Source organism: Phycodurus eques, chromosome 13, assembly GCF_024500275.1.
Source record: "Phycodurus eques isolate BA_2022a chromosome 13, UOR_Pequ_1.1, whole genome shotgun sequence".
In the NCBI taxonomy this organism is placed as follows: Eukaryota; Metazoa; Chordata; class Actinopteri; order Syngnathiformes; family Syngnathidae; genus Phycodurus; species Phycodurus eques.
The window spans coordinates 8994093-9011371 of NC_084537.1; the positions used below are offsets into that span (position 1 = coordinate 8994093).

Genomic DNA, 17279 nt, shown 5'->3' on the forward strand with positions numbered 1-17279 from the left:
ACATTAGCGATTCAACAAGAAAGGAGAGTTATCTTTGTCATGGTGCAGCGGAAGCATTTGCCTACGGGTGTTCTTTAATTGATTAAAGTTGCGCCCTGGAGAGCATTGTTCACTCGCATTATCCCTCTCATTAATAATGCAAAGTAGAGCTGAGCAACATCTGCATCACCGATAATTGTAGTCGGGCCACAAATGTTGTTGTCCTTGCACTTTTTGGTAACATAAATAAAGAATGTGCAAGGATGACATGATCAACAACAATCAAAATGTACAAAATAATCAACCATGTTATCAAATGTAGCTAACAGCTAGTATGCGAACAGCTTGGAAGTTAACAATATGAGTGTACCAGTAATGGTAATTTGGGAACATGCCCTTCAGTCTGACACTATTTTAAATGGGAATTCATCTAATGCTAAGATGCTTCTAGTTAGTCTGCTAATATATAGCAAGAGTCTGCTAACATACACGGTAGCATATTAGCAACCTGAGTACAGAAAGTGTTTGGTAGCTCGATTAGGATATTACAGCATACCCTTTAGTCGGTTACTAGTTTAAATGGGATTTTATCAAATGCTAACATGTTAAAACTGGGTATGCTCACATATAGCAACAAAGAGTAAGTGGTAAGGATTTTAAATTGCAGGTTTTTTTTTATTTTGGTGTGGGAATACATTTTTTAAATAAAACTTTTTCGGTAATTTTTCGGAAAAACCTTTTGGGATTGAATTTATACAGAAATATGCAACTTTTTTCAACATATACAACTTTTTGAAAATCTATGATTTTGTGTCTAAAAATGTTTTACTTTTTTTCAGAACTACACAACTTTTTACTTATGACTTTTACTTTTTCAGAGCTATTTAACTTTGGGGGAAATATGTGACTTTTTCAGATACAACCCAATTCCAATGAAAACAATGATTTGCAAATCATGTTCAACCTATATTTAATTGAATACACTACAAAGACAAGGGTGTACCCCGCCTCCTGCCCGATGATGGCTGGGATAGGCTCCAGCACGCTTAGTGTGGAGAAGCGGCTCAGAAAATGGATGGATGGATCATCTGCGGTCCATAATATCATCAAAAGGTTCAGAGAATCTGGAGAAATCACTGCATGTAAGCGGCAAGTCCGAAAACCAACATTGAATGCCCGTGACCTTCGATCCCTCAGGCGGCACTGCATCAAAAACCAGCATCAATGTGTAAAGGATATCACCACATGGGCTCAAGAACACTTCAGAAAACCAATCTCAGTAAATACAGTTGTAGCACAATACGGCTGAAGCACCGATACAGCCATAAGTGCAACTTGAAACTCTACTATACAAAGCCATTTATCAACAACACCCAGAAACGCCTCCGGCTTCTCTGGGCCTGAGTTCATCTAAGATGGACTGATGAAAAGTGGAAAAGTGTTCTGTGGTCCGACGAGTCCACATTTCAAATTGTTTTTGGAAATTGTGGCCGTCTTGTCCTACGGGCCAAAGAGGAAAAGAACCTCACTAGGGTCGCGGGCATGCTGGAACCCATCCCAGCTATCATCGGGCAGGAGGTACACCCTGAACTGGTTGCCAGCCAATCGCAGGGCACATACAAACAAACAAACAATCATTCGCACTCACAGTCACGCTTACGGGCAATTTAGAGTCTCCAATTCATGAATGTTTTGGGGATGTGGGAGGAAACCAGAGTGCCCGGAGAAAACCCACACAGGCACGGGGAGAACATGCAAACTCCACACAGGCGGGACCGGGGATTGAACCCGGGTCCTCAGAACTGTGAGGCTGACGCTCTAACCAGTCATTCACCGTGCCAACAGCAATCAACTAGTTATTTAATAATAATAATATATTTTTTTAAATTTCTTAGTAATCAATTTTATGAAAAGTCGGCTAAATCAATGCAACAAATATTACTGGACTCTTATTACTGTAAATGCTTGGCGGGCTGAATTGAAAGAACAAAGCAGGCCATTGCCATAAACACTTCAGGGGGTTTCACTTTCCTTTACTCCGCAACATGATTAATTTATATTCATACATTGTCCACATAGCCTCTTATGTACTTATAAAATCTAATGACATGTTATTGAAAAGGCAAATTTTTACAGCTTTATGTAAAGCAATTAAAGTCCACTCTGGCGGCGGCTCCATTAAAGTGCTATTTAGATCCTAATAATAGAGTTCTGTGATGGGTTGTCTGTTCTCTGCTGACACTCTGCATTGGAGTGTGAAAGTACCAACGCTCTTTATGCACTTTTAATTGGCTCTCGACACCTGTGGCGCTTCGAGAGAGTCGTGAGGGAAAAAAAGAGGGGACAAAAATTTGAAATGGTGGACAACATCCGAGCGGAATATTTGTCATTACTTTTCTTTCCATTTGTGAAAATATTTCTTGAAATTGGGCTTCCTTGCCCCTGTATAGTCATTTTGATTCTGGTCCCAAACAAAAAGCAACAGCTCGCATGCTAACAGTCAGAATGTTAACATATAGCAAAATAGCAACCTGAGTAGCGCAGATCAGAAAAGTTTTGTTCTTGATCTGAAGTCAGATTCTCGTCAAAATTAGATTTGATGAAATTCTAACATGCTAATAGTTAATCAATGAACAAATGGGAACATGTTCCACCTAAAAGGTTCCAGCTAAAACTGAAAGTGTGATTGAGTTGAAACTTTTGCTAAGTTGTTGTATGTGTATGTGAGTTTTGAAACCTTCAAGATAGCAACTTGCTCCTGTCCTGCTCTGAAGTCGGCCCGGTTGCACAGGGCTGCCACATGGGACAAAGCCACCCAAGTCGTAGAACTCTTGTCAAAACACGAACCTGCAAGAAGAACAGTCGTTGGAGCTGTGTAAGACACTTTATTCATTCATTTGTTGTTATGGTGGATTCATGCAATATATACGCTAGCAGCTTAACTCCCAGATTCCACACAATAGCACAGGAATACTGCTACAGGTCAGTAACAAGAATAACTTTTTTTCACTGAGATATTTCAATTCCCCCAATTTGAAGAATGACATACATTTAAACATTTGTATGATAATTTATCTGATATATATATATATATATATATATATATAAAGTAATATTTGTGGAAAAATGACTTTTACTTTCAGCGTGGGAGCCCTCCTGCATTCAGTTTTCATTTCACTCCAGATTGCTGAATTCACAGGCAGAATGTGAGCAAATACAGATGGACTGGCAAAAGTGCCGCTGTTTTCATAACAATGAGGCCTGTGGCCTTTTTTACATGAAAGTAAATACTGCTACCTTTTCGAGTTACAATTCATGAAATACTGTCCTGCTAACAGTCACTATCCTAACATGTAGCAAGATAGAAACCTGAGAATAAAAAGAACTAAAGCCAATCTATGAGGATGTTCCATTGTGGCCTTGAGTCAGATACTATTTTCAATGACAATTGATCAAATGGTAACAGTTCATATACTAACATACACAGTAGCAGGATAGCAACTTCAGTACATAAAGTGTAAAGTGTGTGTGGCAGCCGGTACGACAATCTAATGTTGTTACCAAAATGCTAACCTAGTTACTACTCGTGGCTCTAACCAGGTTAACCAGCTCATTGTTATTTTGTTTTAACTGATGAAATGCTAACATGCTAACAGCTGGAATGATAACATATTGCAAGATTGTAACCTAAGTACAAAGCGCACTCAGGCGGATTGATAATGATTTTTGCATTGTGCCCTATTGTCAGGTACTGTTTCGAATGAGAACTGATCAAACGCTATCATGGAAACATTCCGTATGCAAACATGTAGCAAGAGAGCAACCTGAGTACAAAAAGCAGGGATTTTTACATCTTACATTTTGAGAACTGATACAATTCTAACTAGCTAACTGTTTGCATTGTCATTTGAAACCATCAAAATGGCACAACAATCTACTTTTTTTAACAAAACACTAGCATGCTAATAGCTAGGATCCTATCATATAGCAAAATAAGGATTTTACACTATGCCTTTGAGTCAGATACTGTTTCCAATGAGAATGGCTCAAATGCTAACAGTATGCTAACATATATCAAGTTAGTACTTTTGTACTAAAGTTGCTAAGACAGATTCTTATGGATTTTACGTGCGGCCCTGTAATATTTTGAAAGAGAATTGATCAAATGCTAACAGGATATCAATGGGTATGCCAGGAAATAGCAAAATGGTTTATCATGGCCTTGAGTCAGACTCTGTTTCAAATTAGAATTGCCAAAATATATAGCAAGATAGCGACCTCCGTACAAAGGTACATAGGACAGATGATCAGGATTTTACTTCGTGCATGCCACCATTTTAAATGAAGACTGATCAAATGCTAACATGATAATAGTTGCCATGCTAACATATATAAACTAGTTATCATCCGTGGCTCTAGCCAGGTTAGCCGGCTCATTGTTATGCATCAAACACACAATGTTACTTAGGAACTCTGGGAAGGCGGCGTACCCACACCGCCTGTTCCACACACCCCTCTCCCCTGCTGCTGCAGTTCAATTAATCAGCACGGCGGCGTGCACTGCAGCAGTCTCACTCTCTCTGTGAGTGAACGCTGAACAGATGAATTTCGGCAGGTGGTTACAAGCTCCCCCTCCCTCCCTACCCTCACGTCCCTCCTACCTACCACTCTGGTCCTCGGTGGTGTCGGCCTCGTGGATCTGGTTATCGAACCACATGTGGGCGACGGTCATGCGATTCTGCGTCAGTGTGCCCGTCTTGTCCGAGCAGATGGTAGAGGTGGAGCCCAGAGTCTCCACGGCCTCCAGGTTCTTCACCAGGCAGTTCTTCTTGGCCATGCGCTTGGCTGTCAGGGTCAGGCACACCTGGGAGGAAGAAGGCAAGGTCTATTGGTGGACCATCTTGGACATACTGTATATGGCCTACACACACATTCCATATGCTGGTGTAATGCATCAAAGGGCATCTGCACACGTAATAGAAATTCACCAGAGCAGCCTGCCACATGCGATCACATAATCATGTCTTTAGACTTGGTGAAGCAGCATGTGGCTCATTTTCCCAAACTGTTCTGAATAAATAACAAAATCAATGTGCGACTTTACCAAAAACTAATGAAGAAAATAAAAACATGAAGATCGGTTTGCTTTTGAAGGACCCCTGGAATGGCTGCATCATATCAAATTGGCAGATTTGTGACCTATGTCTTTCCCAAAATGGCTTCTCTTCTACTCATGATAGAAATTGCTATTGAATTTCATGTTGATAAGGGAAAACTGGCTTCAAAGGCTGAATTGTCAAGAAGGTTGGTTCAGCGCTGACCTTGTTGAGTTTAGTTTTCCTTTATTAGGAGGTGTACCTTTTGAAGTTAGCCTAAAATGGCTGCTTCAAACCAAAATGGTAAACTTCCTGGGTCATTTCAGGTATGAGTTCTTTTTTGTTGGTCTACCTATGATAGATAGTGAAATTAAATTTCATGTTTTTAAGTAAAACTGGCTTCTGTGGTGTGATTAAATTACATGGTTGAAATTTGTAAATGTAAATGTGTCTTGAAAGGACCCATGGAAATGTGCAAAATGACCATAAAATGTCCACTTCAAACCATAATGTCAGACAGGTACATTATACAGTATACTCACAGTGACGGTGGCCAGGAGGCCTTCGGGCACGTTGGCCACGATGATGCCGATGAGGAAGATGACAGCCTCCAGCCAGGTGTAGCCCAGGATGAAGGACAGCACGAAGAAGCTGACTCCCAGGAAGACGGCCACGCCCGTGATGATGTGGATGAAGTGCTCGATCTCGATGTTGATGGGCGTGCGCCCCACCTCCAGCTCCGACGCCAGCGTGGCAATGCGGCCCATAACCGTGCGGTCTCCGGTGGCAATCACCACGCCGCGGACTGTGCCTGGGGTGAGGGATAGACTAGTTCCAGACTAGACTAGGAGTATAGAGCTAAGATAATGTCACTAGCAATAGTAATGCTGCCTAGTCCTCTGGATAGTTTGAAATACCATTTGGTTTGGGAACACTGCAAGTGAGCTAGTACGTTAGAGTGGTCCGGGAACCTGAGGCACTAACCATATGTGACTGGAACTACAACCCCAATTTCAATGAAGTTGGGACGTTGTGTTAAACATCAATAAAAAGAGAAAACAATGATTTGCAAATCATGTTAAACCTATATTTAATTGAATACACTACAAAGACAAGATATTTAATGTTCAAACTGATAAACTTGATTGTTTTTAGCAAATAATCATTAACTTAGAATTTTATGGCTGCAACACGTTCCAAAAAAGCTGGGACAGGGTCACGACTACCACTGTGTTACATCACCTTTTCTTTTAACAACATTCAATAAATGTTTGGGAACTGAGGACACGAATTGTTGAAGCTTTGTAGGTGGAATTATTTCCCATTCTTGCTTGATGTATAGCTTCAGCTGTTCAACAGTCCGGGGTCTCCGTTGTCGTATTTTACGCTTCATAATGCGCCACACATTTTCAATGGGAGACAGGTCTGGACTGCAGACAGGCCAGTCTAGTACCCACACTCTTTTGCTACGAAGCCACGCTGTTGCAACATGTGCAGAAGGTGGTTTGGCATTGTCTTGCTGAAATAAGCAGGTCCATAAAAAAGACGTTTCTTGGATGGCAGCATATGTTTCTCCAAAACCTGTATATACCTTTCAGCATTAATGGTGCCTTCACAGATGTGTAAGTTACCCATGTCATTGGCACTAACACAGCCCCATACCATCACAAATGCTGGCTTTTGAACTTTGCATCCATAACAATCCAGATGGTTCTTTTCCTCTTTGGCCCGCAGGACACGGCGTCCACAATTTAGAAAAACAATTTGAAATGTGGACTCGTCGGACCACAGAACACTTTTCCACTTTGCATCAGTCCATCTTAGATGAGCTCGGGCCCAGAGAGGCCGGCAGCGTTTCTGGGTGTTGTTGATAAATGGCTTTTGTTTTGCATACTAGAGTTTCAAGTTGCAGTTACGGATGTAGCGCCGAACTGTATTTACTGACATTGGTTTTCTGAAGTGTTCCTGAGCCCATGTGGTGATATCCTTTACACATTGATGTCGGTTTTTTGATGCAGTGCTGTCTGAGGGATCGATTGGCTGGCAACTAGTTCAGGGTGTACCCCGCCTCCTGCCCGATGACAGCTGGGATAGGCTCCAGCACGCCCGCGACCCTAGTGAGGAGAAGTGGCTCAGAAAATGGATGAATGGATGGATGATTTGAAAATCATTGTATTCTGTTTTTATTCATGTTTAACACAACTTCATTGGGATTGGGGTTGTATATTTGATTGACAGGTCAAGGGCTCGTTATCCGTGGAACAAACACTCAGGAGCCGGGTTTACATGAAGACTTTTTGTCAATCCAATTGAAGATTTCTGGTCAATTGTTTACGTGACGTGATATAATCCAATCGGGTGTATACATGAGTTGCACTACATTTATTTAGAACAGCGGTGAGACATGCACACGTTGTCGTGAACGTCATCATTTATAAAGATGGAGGTCCGTCATTTATTCAGCACAGTATTTGGGATTGTTTTATACGTTTATTTAAAACAAATGCTTGATAAAAACAACTTATAAGTAGTTAAAAACAAGAGCTCCGTCGCATACGAGCTCATCGACCAAGAACGAGAAAGGATTCCACCTACAAAGCTTCAACAATTAGTGTCTTCAGTTCCTAAACGTTTATTGAATGTTGTTAAAAGAAAAGGTGATGTAGCACTGTGGTAAACATGACCCTGTTCCAGCTTTTTTGGAACGTTTTGCAGACATAAAATTCTAAGTTAATGATTATTTGCTAAAAACAATAAAGTTTATCAGTTTCAACATTAAATTTGTAGTGTATTTAATTAAATATAGGTTGAACATGATTTGCAAATCATTGTATTCTGTTTTTATTTATGTTTAACACAATGTCCCAACTTCATTGGAATTGGAGTTGGAGTTAGATCTAGGAGCAATTAGTTAATTTAAGCACTTTTGGCACCCGAGAACTAATTTTGTAGGGTCGAATAAAGTGTCTGCTCGAAGGGGTAAACTTTTAAGAGGCCCGGGAACCTTTAGGGTGGGGTCTGCACCTGATTGGAACCTTTTAATTACATGAACCATAAGTACCAAGAATTAAAAGGTCCTTGAACTTTAGACATAAATGCAGCTTTAATTCTTTCAGGCCCTTTTGTTGCCCAGAACTAATTTTACAGGGGTCGAAAGAAGAGACGACTAGAGAGGGTAACACTATAAAGTGGTCCAGGAACCTTTTGGGTAGGGTCTGCAACTGATTAGAACCTTTTAGTTACAGGAACTATAAGTGCTAAGAACTAAAAGTCCTTGGAATTTTAGACAAAAATGCAGCTTTAGTTTTTTGAGGCCCTTTTACACCACAGAACTAATTTCACAGGGGTTGAAAGAAGAGTCTGCTTGAGGGTGTGACACTTTCAAGACATACGGGTACCTTTGGGGTGGGGTCTGGAATCGATTGGAACCTTTTGGTTCCAGGAATTATAAGTACTAAGAACTGAATAGTCCTGGAACTTTAGACAGAAATGCAATTTTCTTTCTTTAGTGTTTTACACCCTGGGACTATTTTTACAGGAGTAAAGAAAGAGCCTCCTCGAGGGGGGTAACACTTTTAGGAGGTCCAGGAACCTTTCGGGTGGGGACTGCGATCGATTGGAACCTTTCAGTTAAAGGAACTATAAATACCAAGAACTTAAAGGTCCTAGAACTTCAGGTGGAAGTGCAGCTTTAGTTATTGTAGGCTCTTTTGCACCCCGGAACTAATTCTTCCAGGGATTGAAGAAGAGCCTGCTGAAATTTGAGTGGCTACCTCTGTTGTAATGTTTAAATCTCAACTAGACTTATTTCTACATTCTTGCATATGGTTAAACCACACCAAGTATGCATCTAGTCTCTTGCTCTGCCTCACCCCCTGACATTTGAATTTTGGCCTGCTTTGCTGCCACTTCTCCTCTCTTGGAACTTTAGGTAGAAATGATTCTTGGATTACTTTGAGTTCCAGGACTCAGACATCTAATCTGTGTCTCGATCTGAGAAAGAAGTCCTGCTGTAGAGTAAAGTCAAACAAGTGTCGCTAAGAGCTAGCCTTGTCCAGATGTGGCCTACTGACCCTCGACGCAGTTGGTGGAGAAGAAGCAGATGTTGCGAGTCTCCAAGGGGTTGTGGTGCGTGAAGTCGGGAGACCGAGTCTGGGGCTCTGACTCACCGGTCAGCGACGAGTTGTCCACCTTTGGAAGGAAATGCGGTGACATATGGTAATACACTTGTCAGGTCAAAACACAAGTACATAAATAAAAGAACATTATTATAAGTGTTTTTGCTGTAATCCTTCATAATTTAACCTAAAAAACAACAACAAAATATAAAATCGAGAAAAATTTTTTTTGTTTTCGGGGTGGTTGGAGCACTGTTAATTCATTCGTTTTACAGAAATGTCATAAAAAAAAAAGAACATCGAGAACAGAATTTAAAGTGACAATTTAAAGTCAGGCGGCACGGTTGCCGACTGGTTAGAGCATCTGCCTCACAGTTCTGAGGACCGGGGTTCAATCCCCGTCCCCGCCTGTGTGGAGTTTGCATGTTCTCCCCATGCCTGCGTGGGTTTTCTCCGGGCACTCCGGTTTCCTCCCACATCCCAAAAACATGTATGGTAGGTTAAGTGAAGACTCTAAATTGCCCGTAGGTGTGAATGTGAGTGCAAATGGTTGTTTGTTTATGTGTGACCTGCGATTGGCTGGCAACCAGTTCAGGGTGTACGGCCCCTCCTGCCCGAAGATAGCTGGGATAGGCTCTAGTACTCCCACGACCCTTGTGAGGATAAGCGGCTCAGTAAATGGATGGATGGATGGAAGGATATTATATACTGTATATATTTTTTATATTATTGGAAAAAAAACAACAACACAAAATACTTTCTTGTTAATGGATATACAATATAAATCATGCATACTGTCTTTCTTGTCAAGCTCTATCCCGGTGTTTTATCATCTTGGAATCGAGAGTAAAAAGAGCAGCCGTAATTCCAGGCTCCTCCCTGCCTCTCCTCCTTACCTTACATCCGCTGGCAGCGATGACTCGCAGGTCGGCCGGGATGCGATCCCCGCCTTTGATCTCCACCAGATCTCCCTGCACCACCAGCTCGGCGTCAATCTGCACTTTCCCCCCCTCGCGGATCACCATAGCTTGCTGGGAAAGACGGGGAAAATAAATTAGTCTGACGAAGGACTTTTCCCTCCATTTAATTCCCCGCCACTCACCTGAGGCACCATCTTCTTGAAGGAGTCCATGATCCGCGAGCTCTTGGCCTCTTGGTAGTACGAGAAACAGCCCGTAATGATGACTACGGAGGCCAGGACGACGCCCAGGTACAGCTGTGGAGTAACAGTAACACGCTTTTAAAACTGAACTTAAAATCGTCATTTGATTTCTTTTCACATTGTTTACAGGTATCTTTTGTGAAAATACCCCAAGGATAAAGAATTATAGAGATATTTTTACAGCATATTTCTTGCCATGAGGGTATTGGCTTGTTTTAGGGGGCGGATCTGTCTTGTGCAGTGCGCCAGCCGTCATACCGCCTCACATAATGCTAGATCTCGATTGCCTGTTAAATTAATAAATTAGTTCAATTACATTTTAGGAAAAAATACCATAATCATTACGAAGAAAGTATTTAAATGACATTGCAGTACAATTAAAACATTTGATTACATTTTTAATAAAAACTAGAAACATGACAAAATAAAACAAAATTACATAATAATTAGAAAAACGTTAAGAATATATATTTTTACAAAATAATGAAATAAAAATAACTTAAATTAAATTTAAAGAATAATTACAAATAAAATAATTTATTTAAATGGCTTAAACTATACCTTGTTAATCATATAAACTAGAAACATAACAAAATAAAAATAAACTATTTAAAATTTAGAATAAAGCGAAAATATATACGACCGGTTCAGGGTGTACCCCGCCTCTCGACCGAAGATAGCTGGGATAGGCGCCAGCAGCCCACAACCCTAGTGAGGATAAGTGGTGAAGAAAAGGGATTGATGGATGAAAACATATATTTTACAATATATATATATATATTTTACATTTTTAAAGGTTAAATAAGAAAGAACGAAAGAAAGAAAGAAAGAAAGAAAGAAAGAAAGAAAGAAAGAAAGAAAGAAAGAAGGAAAGTGAAAAATAACAAAATATAATTAAATCAACAAAATAAAAGTGATTAGATTAAAACTAGAAAAAAGTTTAGAAAAAATTACACAGAAATGTAATGACTGTTTTAACCTGTATTGCTGTTCAAATTAAATTAAATGTATTCACCTTTTGATCATTTTAATGTAATTAATATAATATTTTTCAGATTTTAAGATCATTCAAAATGTGATTTTATAAGCCTTTTTTGTTTTTAAAAAATTGTATTTAATTAATTTAGTAGGTATAAGCGGTGCAGAAAATGAACAGATGGATAGCTTTATTTTGTAATTTCTTTCTTTTTTTTCATTATAATGTCTAATCATTGACAATTTCCCACAAAAGAATATTAAAGCTGACATGCGTAGATTGTACCGTAGTGATGTCACGGCATTGCCATAAATCAAAGCACATGTTGCTAAGCGTCCAATCATACTGATCACATATTTATGTATGTTATATATTTGGGGATTGCAGGGATATGTGAATGCTTGGTTCAATCCAATCTCTGATGAAAAAAGATTTAAAAGCAAGAGAGTCCTCATGTGCGGCACGGTGGATGACTGGTTAGAGCGTCTGCCGCACAGTTCTGATGAGCGGGGTTCAATCCCTGGCTGCGTCTGTGTGGAGTTTGCATGTTCTCCCTGTGCCTGTGCGCGTTTTCGCCGGGCACTCCGGTTTTCCACCCAAAAAACATGCAATTACCCGTAGGTGTGAATGTGAGTGCGAATGGTTGTTTGTTCCTATGTGCCCTGCGATTGGCTGGCAACCAGTTCAGGGTGTCCCCCGCCTCCTGCCTGATGACAGCTGGGATAGGCTCCAGCATGCCCGCGACCCTAGTGAGGAGAAGCGGCTCAGAAAATGGATGGATGGATGGAGTCGTCATGTTCTATTCCAGTCGTTTTGGACGCTGCGTTCAAGGTCTTGAGTCTGAGTCAAAGAAGAGAGACATCGGCCACCCGTAGATGCTTTTTCATGTGTCTCAAAATGAAGTGTTTCTCATATTTATGGTGAACATCTTCACAACACTCCTGCCAGCTGCTGCCTTCATGAAGCCAATGTCCTGGAACATCAAATCCCTCTCGAAAAGTATGCCTCTTTCATTTTTTGTGTGTTTATTGAACAGCGACGACACACTCAGCGGACGTGTAAAAACCCATCGGAGCGAGAAAGACATTTGTTTCCATGGAATACGGCTTGTCGCTTCAGCTTCTTGGTGATGCGTCCCCTGAATGTCTCGTTTACTTCATCTCACTCATGGGGATTGATTGTCATGCTGCATTCGATAAAATCTGAAATGTCAGACAAGCCACAATTGGGGGTAAATCAATGTAATGCAACGTCTCAGAGAGCAATATGTTAGGGTCTATAAATTAAATAACAATACTGTTTTAATGTACTACTAATAATACTGTTCATAAGATAAGTAATTTGGAAATGTTAAATTCCCCAGTTTTATGGAACACAGCATTATTCCAGGCCTTTGAGAAGGCCAAGGGCATCTTTAATAGAATTTTGGAAAATGTGCCAAAAAACGTATTTTTCAAGTCCACAAAAACCTAGCATTATGAATACAGTCATGCCTTGAGATATGAGCGCCTTAACTTATGGGTTTTTCCATCGCTTGGCTGATTTTGATGTCTAGAGTTACAAGCAAAAATTTGAGATATGAGTGCGCTTCAGACCACCACTGTTAGATGGTAGCAGCAATATTCGTCAACCATCGTTTCCCATTGCGTTTCTTTTGCAGTGGAAGGACAATACCAGTTGGTGGCACTAATGCACCATTAACCTGGTCTGCCAACCGGCAATATTCCATAAAAGAAGAAAAAGGAAGCACAATACATTAGGTACAGTCATGGTTTGTGCTTGCATTTTCCGTGTTTTCAGGTTATGCGGTTATGTGTTTTTATACAGTACAAATTTGGCTGTGTATGTTTGTCTTACCAACATAACTCAAAAGCTACGCCCATCAATTTCCATAGGATGTTACATTTTTAAATTTTGATCATTGTGAAAATGTATTGTCTACTAGCTTTCGGAACATAAACTTTTTAGGTTAAGTTATTGTAAGTTACGATTTTACCTGCATATGTTTGTGTCTTACAAGCATAACTCAACTTTCCATCCATCCATCCATTTCCCGTACCGCTTAACCTCACTAGGGTCGCGGGCGTACTGGAGCCTATCCCAGCTATCTTCGGACGAGAGGCGGGGTACACCCTGAACTGGTCGCCAGACAATCGCAGGGCACAGAGAAACAATTAACCATTCACACTTGCATTCACACCAATGGGCAATTTAGAGTATTCAATGAACATCCTACGCATGGTTTTGATGCAGATGTCCTAACTAGTTGGCCACCGTGCTGCCTTCATTGATTTTAAGATTTTTAAATACCGTTAACTGCAAAGATTCCCTGCTTAATTTGTCTCTCGTTTTCATTTCACCCCTTATTCAAAGTTTTTAATAAGTTTATGATGCTAGAAAATTTATCTATCAATCTATAGACATACAGGGGGTACAGAAAGTATTCAGACCCCCTTAAACCGTTCACTGTTTGTTATATTGCAGCCATTTTCTAAAATCATTTATTTTTGTTTCCTCATTAATGTACACACAGCACCCCATATTGACATTAAAAAACACAGAAAACGGAATTGTTGCAATTTTTGCAGATTTATTAAAAATGAAAAACTGAAATATCACACAATTATAAGTATTCAGACCCTTTGCTGTGACACTCATATATTTAGCTCGGGTGCTGTCCATTTCTTCTGATCATCCTTGAGATGGTTCTACGCCTTCATTGGAGTCCAGCTGTGTTTGATTATACAGATTGGACTTGATTAGGAAAGCCACACCCCTGTCTATATAAGACCTTACAGCTCACAGTGCATGTCAGAGCAAATGAGAATCATGGTCAAAGGTCTTGCCTGAAGAGCTCAGAGACAGAATTGTGGCAAGGCACAGATCTGGCCAAGGTTACAAAAAAATGTCTGCTGCACTTAAGGGTCCTAAGAGCACAGTGGCCTCCATAATCCTTAAATGGAAGACGTTTGGGACGACCAGAACCCTTCCTAGTGCTGGCCGCCTGGCCAAACTGAGCAATCGGGGGAGAAGAGCCTTGGTGAGAGAGGTAAAGAAGAACCCAAAGATCACTGTTGTTGAGCTCCAGAGGTGCATTCGGGAAATAGAAGAAAGTTCTAGAAAGTGAACCATCACTGCAGCCCTCTACCAGTCGGGGCTTTATGGCAGAGTGGCCCGACGGAAGCCTCTCCTCAGTGCAAGACACATGAAAGCCCACATGGAGTTTGCTAAAAAACACCTGAAGGACTCCAAGATGGTGATAAATAAGCTTCTCTGGTCTGATGAGACCAAGATAGAACTTTTTGGCCTTAATTCTAAGCAGTATGTGTAGAGAAAACCAGGCACTGCTCATCACCTGTCCAATACAGTCCCAACAGTGAAGCATTGTTTTGGCAGCATCATGCTGTGGGGGTGTTTTTCAGCTGCAGGAAGACTGGTTGCAATCGCAGGAAAGATGAATGTGGCCAAGTACAGGGATATCCTGGATGAAAACCTTCTCTGGAGTGCTCAGGACCTCACACTAGGCCCAAGGTTCACCTTCCAACAAGACAATGACCTAAAGCACACAGCTAAAATAACGAAAGAGTAGCTTCAGAACAACTTCGTGACAGTTCTTGAATGGCCCAGGCAGAGCCCTGACTTATACCCAATTGAGCATCACCATCCAACCTGACAGAACTGGAGAGGATCTGCAAGGAGGAATGGCAGAGGATCCTCAAATCCAGGTGTGAAAATCTTGTTGCATCATTCCCAAAAAGACTCATGGCTATATTAGATCAAAAGGGTGCTTCTACTAAATACTGAGCAAAGGGTCTAAATATTTATGGCTGTGTGATAGTTCCGTTTTTCTTTTTTTAATAAATCTGCAAAAATTTCAACAATTCTGTTTTTTTCTGTCAATATTGGGTGCTGTGTGTACATTTAATGAGGAAAAATTTTTACTTCAATGATTTTAGCAAATGGCTGCAATATAACAAAGCGTGAAAACTTTAAGGGGGTCTGAATACTTTCCGTACCCACTGTATATGTAATATATATATATATATATATATATATACACACACACACACACACACACACACACACACACACACAGCGGCTGAAATAAATATTTAACACGTCACCATTTTTCTCACTAAATATACTTGTACTTCCAAAAGTGCTATTGACCTGAAAATTTCACCAGATGTTGGGAAACCCCCAAGTAATCCATTCATACAAAGGAAGTAGAACAAATAAGATCAGAAATTAAATTGTGTGTAAAAATGTGAAATTACACAGGGAAAAAGTATTGAACACATGAAGAAAGGGAGGTGCAAAAAGGCACGGAAAATCAAGACAACACCTAAAATCTATCAATCAATCATCAAACAGCAATCCAGCCCTTGTCAGTGCAAATGAATATATGCTGGTTCAGTCTTAATTGATGGCCTACAAAAAGGTCTCATTGCCAACGTGTGAGTCAAGACACATCTCAAAATGGGCAAGAGCAGAGAGCTGTCTCAAGACCATCGTAACGTAATTGTTGGAAAACATAACGATGGCATTGGTTACAGGAGCATATCTAAGCTTCTGAATGTTTCAGTGAGCACGGTTGGGGGCATAATACGTAAGTGGAAAACCAATCATACCACCATGAATTTGCCTCAATCAGGTGCTCCTCTGAAGATTTTTGACAGAGGAGTGCAAAGAATAATCAGAAGAGTTGTCCAAAAGCCAAGGACCACCTGTGGAGAGCTTCCAAAATACCTGGAATTAGCAGGTACTGTCATCACAAGGAAAGCAGTGAGTAATGTACTCCGCCGCCATGGCCTGTATGCACACTCACCACGCAAGATCCCATTGCTGGAAGAAAAAAAAGCATGTCACAGCTCATTTTAAAATTTGCTGAACATTTAGACAAGCCAGTTAAACACTGGGAGAATATAGTCTGGTCTGATGAGAGCAAACTTTAACTGTTTGGATGCCATAATGCACACCACGTTTGGAGGAGAAATGGCACTGCACATCACCCTAAATACACCATACCAACAGTGAAGTTTGGAGGTGGGAACATCATGGTGTGGGGATGCTTTTCAGCAAATGGTACTGGTAAACTTCACATGATTGAAGGAAGGATGAATGGGCAAATGTACTGAGACATTCTTGACAAAAATCTGCTGCCATCTCCAAGGATGATGAAAATGAAACGAAGGTGGACATTTCAGCAGGATAATGATCCAAAACATACTGCCAAGGAAACTCTCAATTGGTTTCAAAGAAAAAAAAATAAAGCTGCTAGAATGCCTCAGCCAATCACCTGACTTGAATACAATCGAAAATCTATGGAAAGAACTGAAACTCAAGGTCCATAAAAGAAGCCCACGGAATCTTCAAGATTTGAAGACTGCTTGTGTGGAGGAATGGGCCAAAATCACACCAGCGCAATACATGCGACTGGGTTCTTCATACAGGAGGCGTCTTGAAGCTGTCATTGCAAACAAACACTTTTGTACAAACTATTAAATAAATACTAGTTGGCATGTTCAATACTTTTTCCCTGTGTCATTTCACAGTATTACACACAACTTAATTTTTTATCTTATTTATTCTACTTTCTTTGTTCGTATGGATTACTTGGGTTGTTAATAGCACCTTCGGAAACATATTTAATGAGAAAAATGGTGATGTGTTAAATACCTATTTCAGCCGCTGTATATAAAAACCGCAGGTTTGTTTGTTATGATTTTCCAAACAATGTTCCTTCTGCCAAGGCAAAAGGTTCAGATTTGTCCTGCGTCTTTTGTGTCTTACCGACATAAATTAAAAGTTACTCAATTAAAAAGTCTACAAGGTTTATTTTGGGATTTTTTTTTTGTATTTAGGACAGCAGACATTAGTGCCACCTGCAGATCCCAAAGGCTTTCTGGCTGTGTCTTACCAGTAGAACTTACAAGTTCCTCTCAACT

At 40.4% G+C, this 17279-nt stretch overlaps 1 protein-coding gene across 3 annotated transcripts in view; it reads right to left on the minus strand.

Moving 5' to 3' along the window:
* The window catches only part of atp1a2a (ATPase Na+/K+ transporting subunit alpha 2a), a 71018-nt gene that overhangs the window by 42959 nt on the left and 10780 nt on the right, over window positions 1-17279 (minus strand). For all 3 annotated transcript variants that reach the window (XM_061694292.1, XM_061694291.1, XM_061694290.1), the window contains 6 exons: window positions 10296-10409; window positions 10090-10224; window positions 9149-9266; window positions 5618-5886; window positions 4645-4843; window positions 2717-2826 (listed from right to left, as the gene is read on the minus strand). In XM_061694292.1, the coding sequence (XP_061550276.1) occupies window positions 2717-2826; window positions 4645-4843; window positions 5618-5886; window positions 9149-9266; window positions 10090-10224; window positions 10296-10409 (945 nt within the window). The remainder of the gene's footprint in view (window positions 1-2716; window positions 2827-4644; window positions 4844-5617; window positions 5887-9148; window positions 9267-10089; window positions 10225-10295; window positions 10410-17279) is intronic.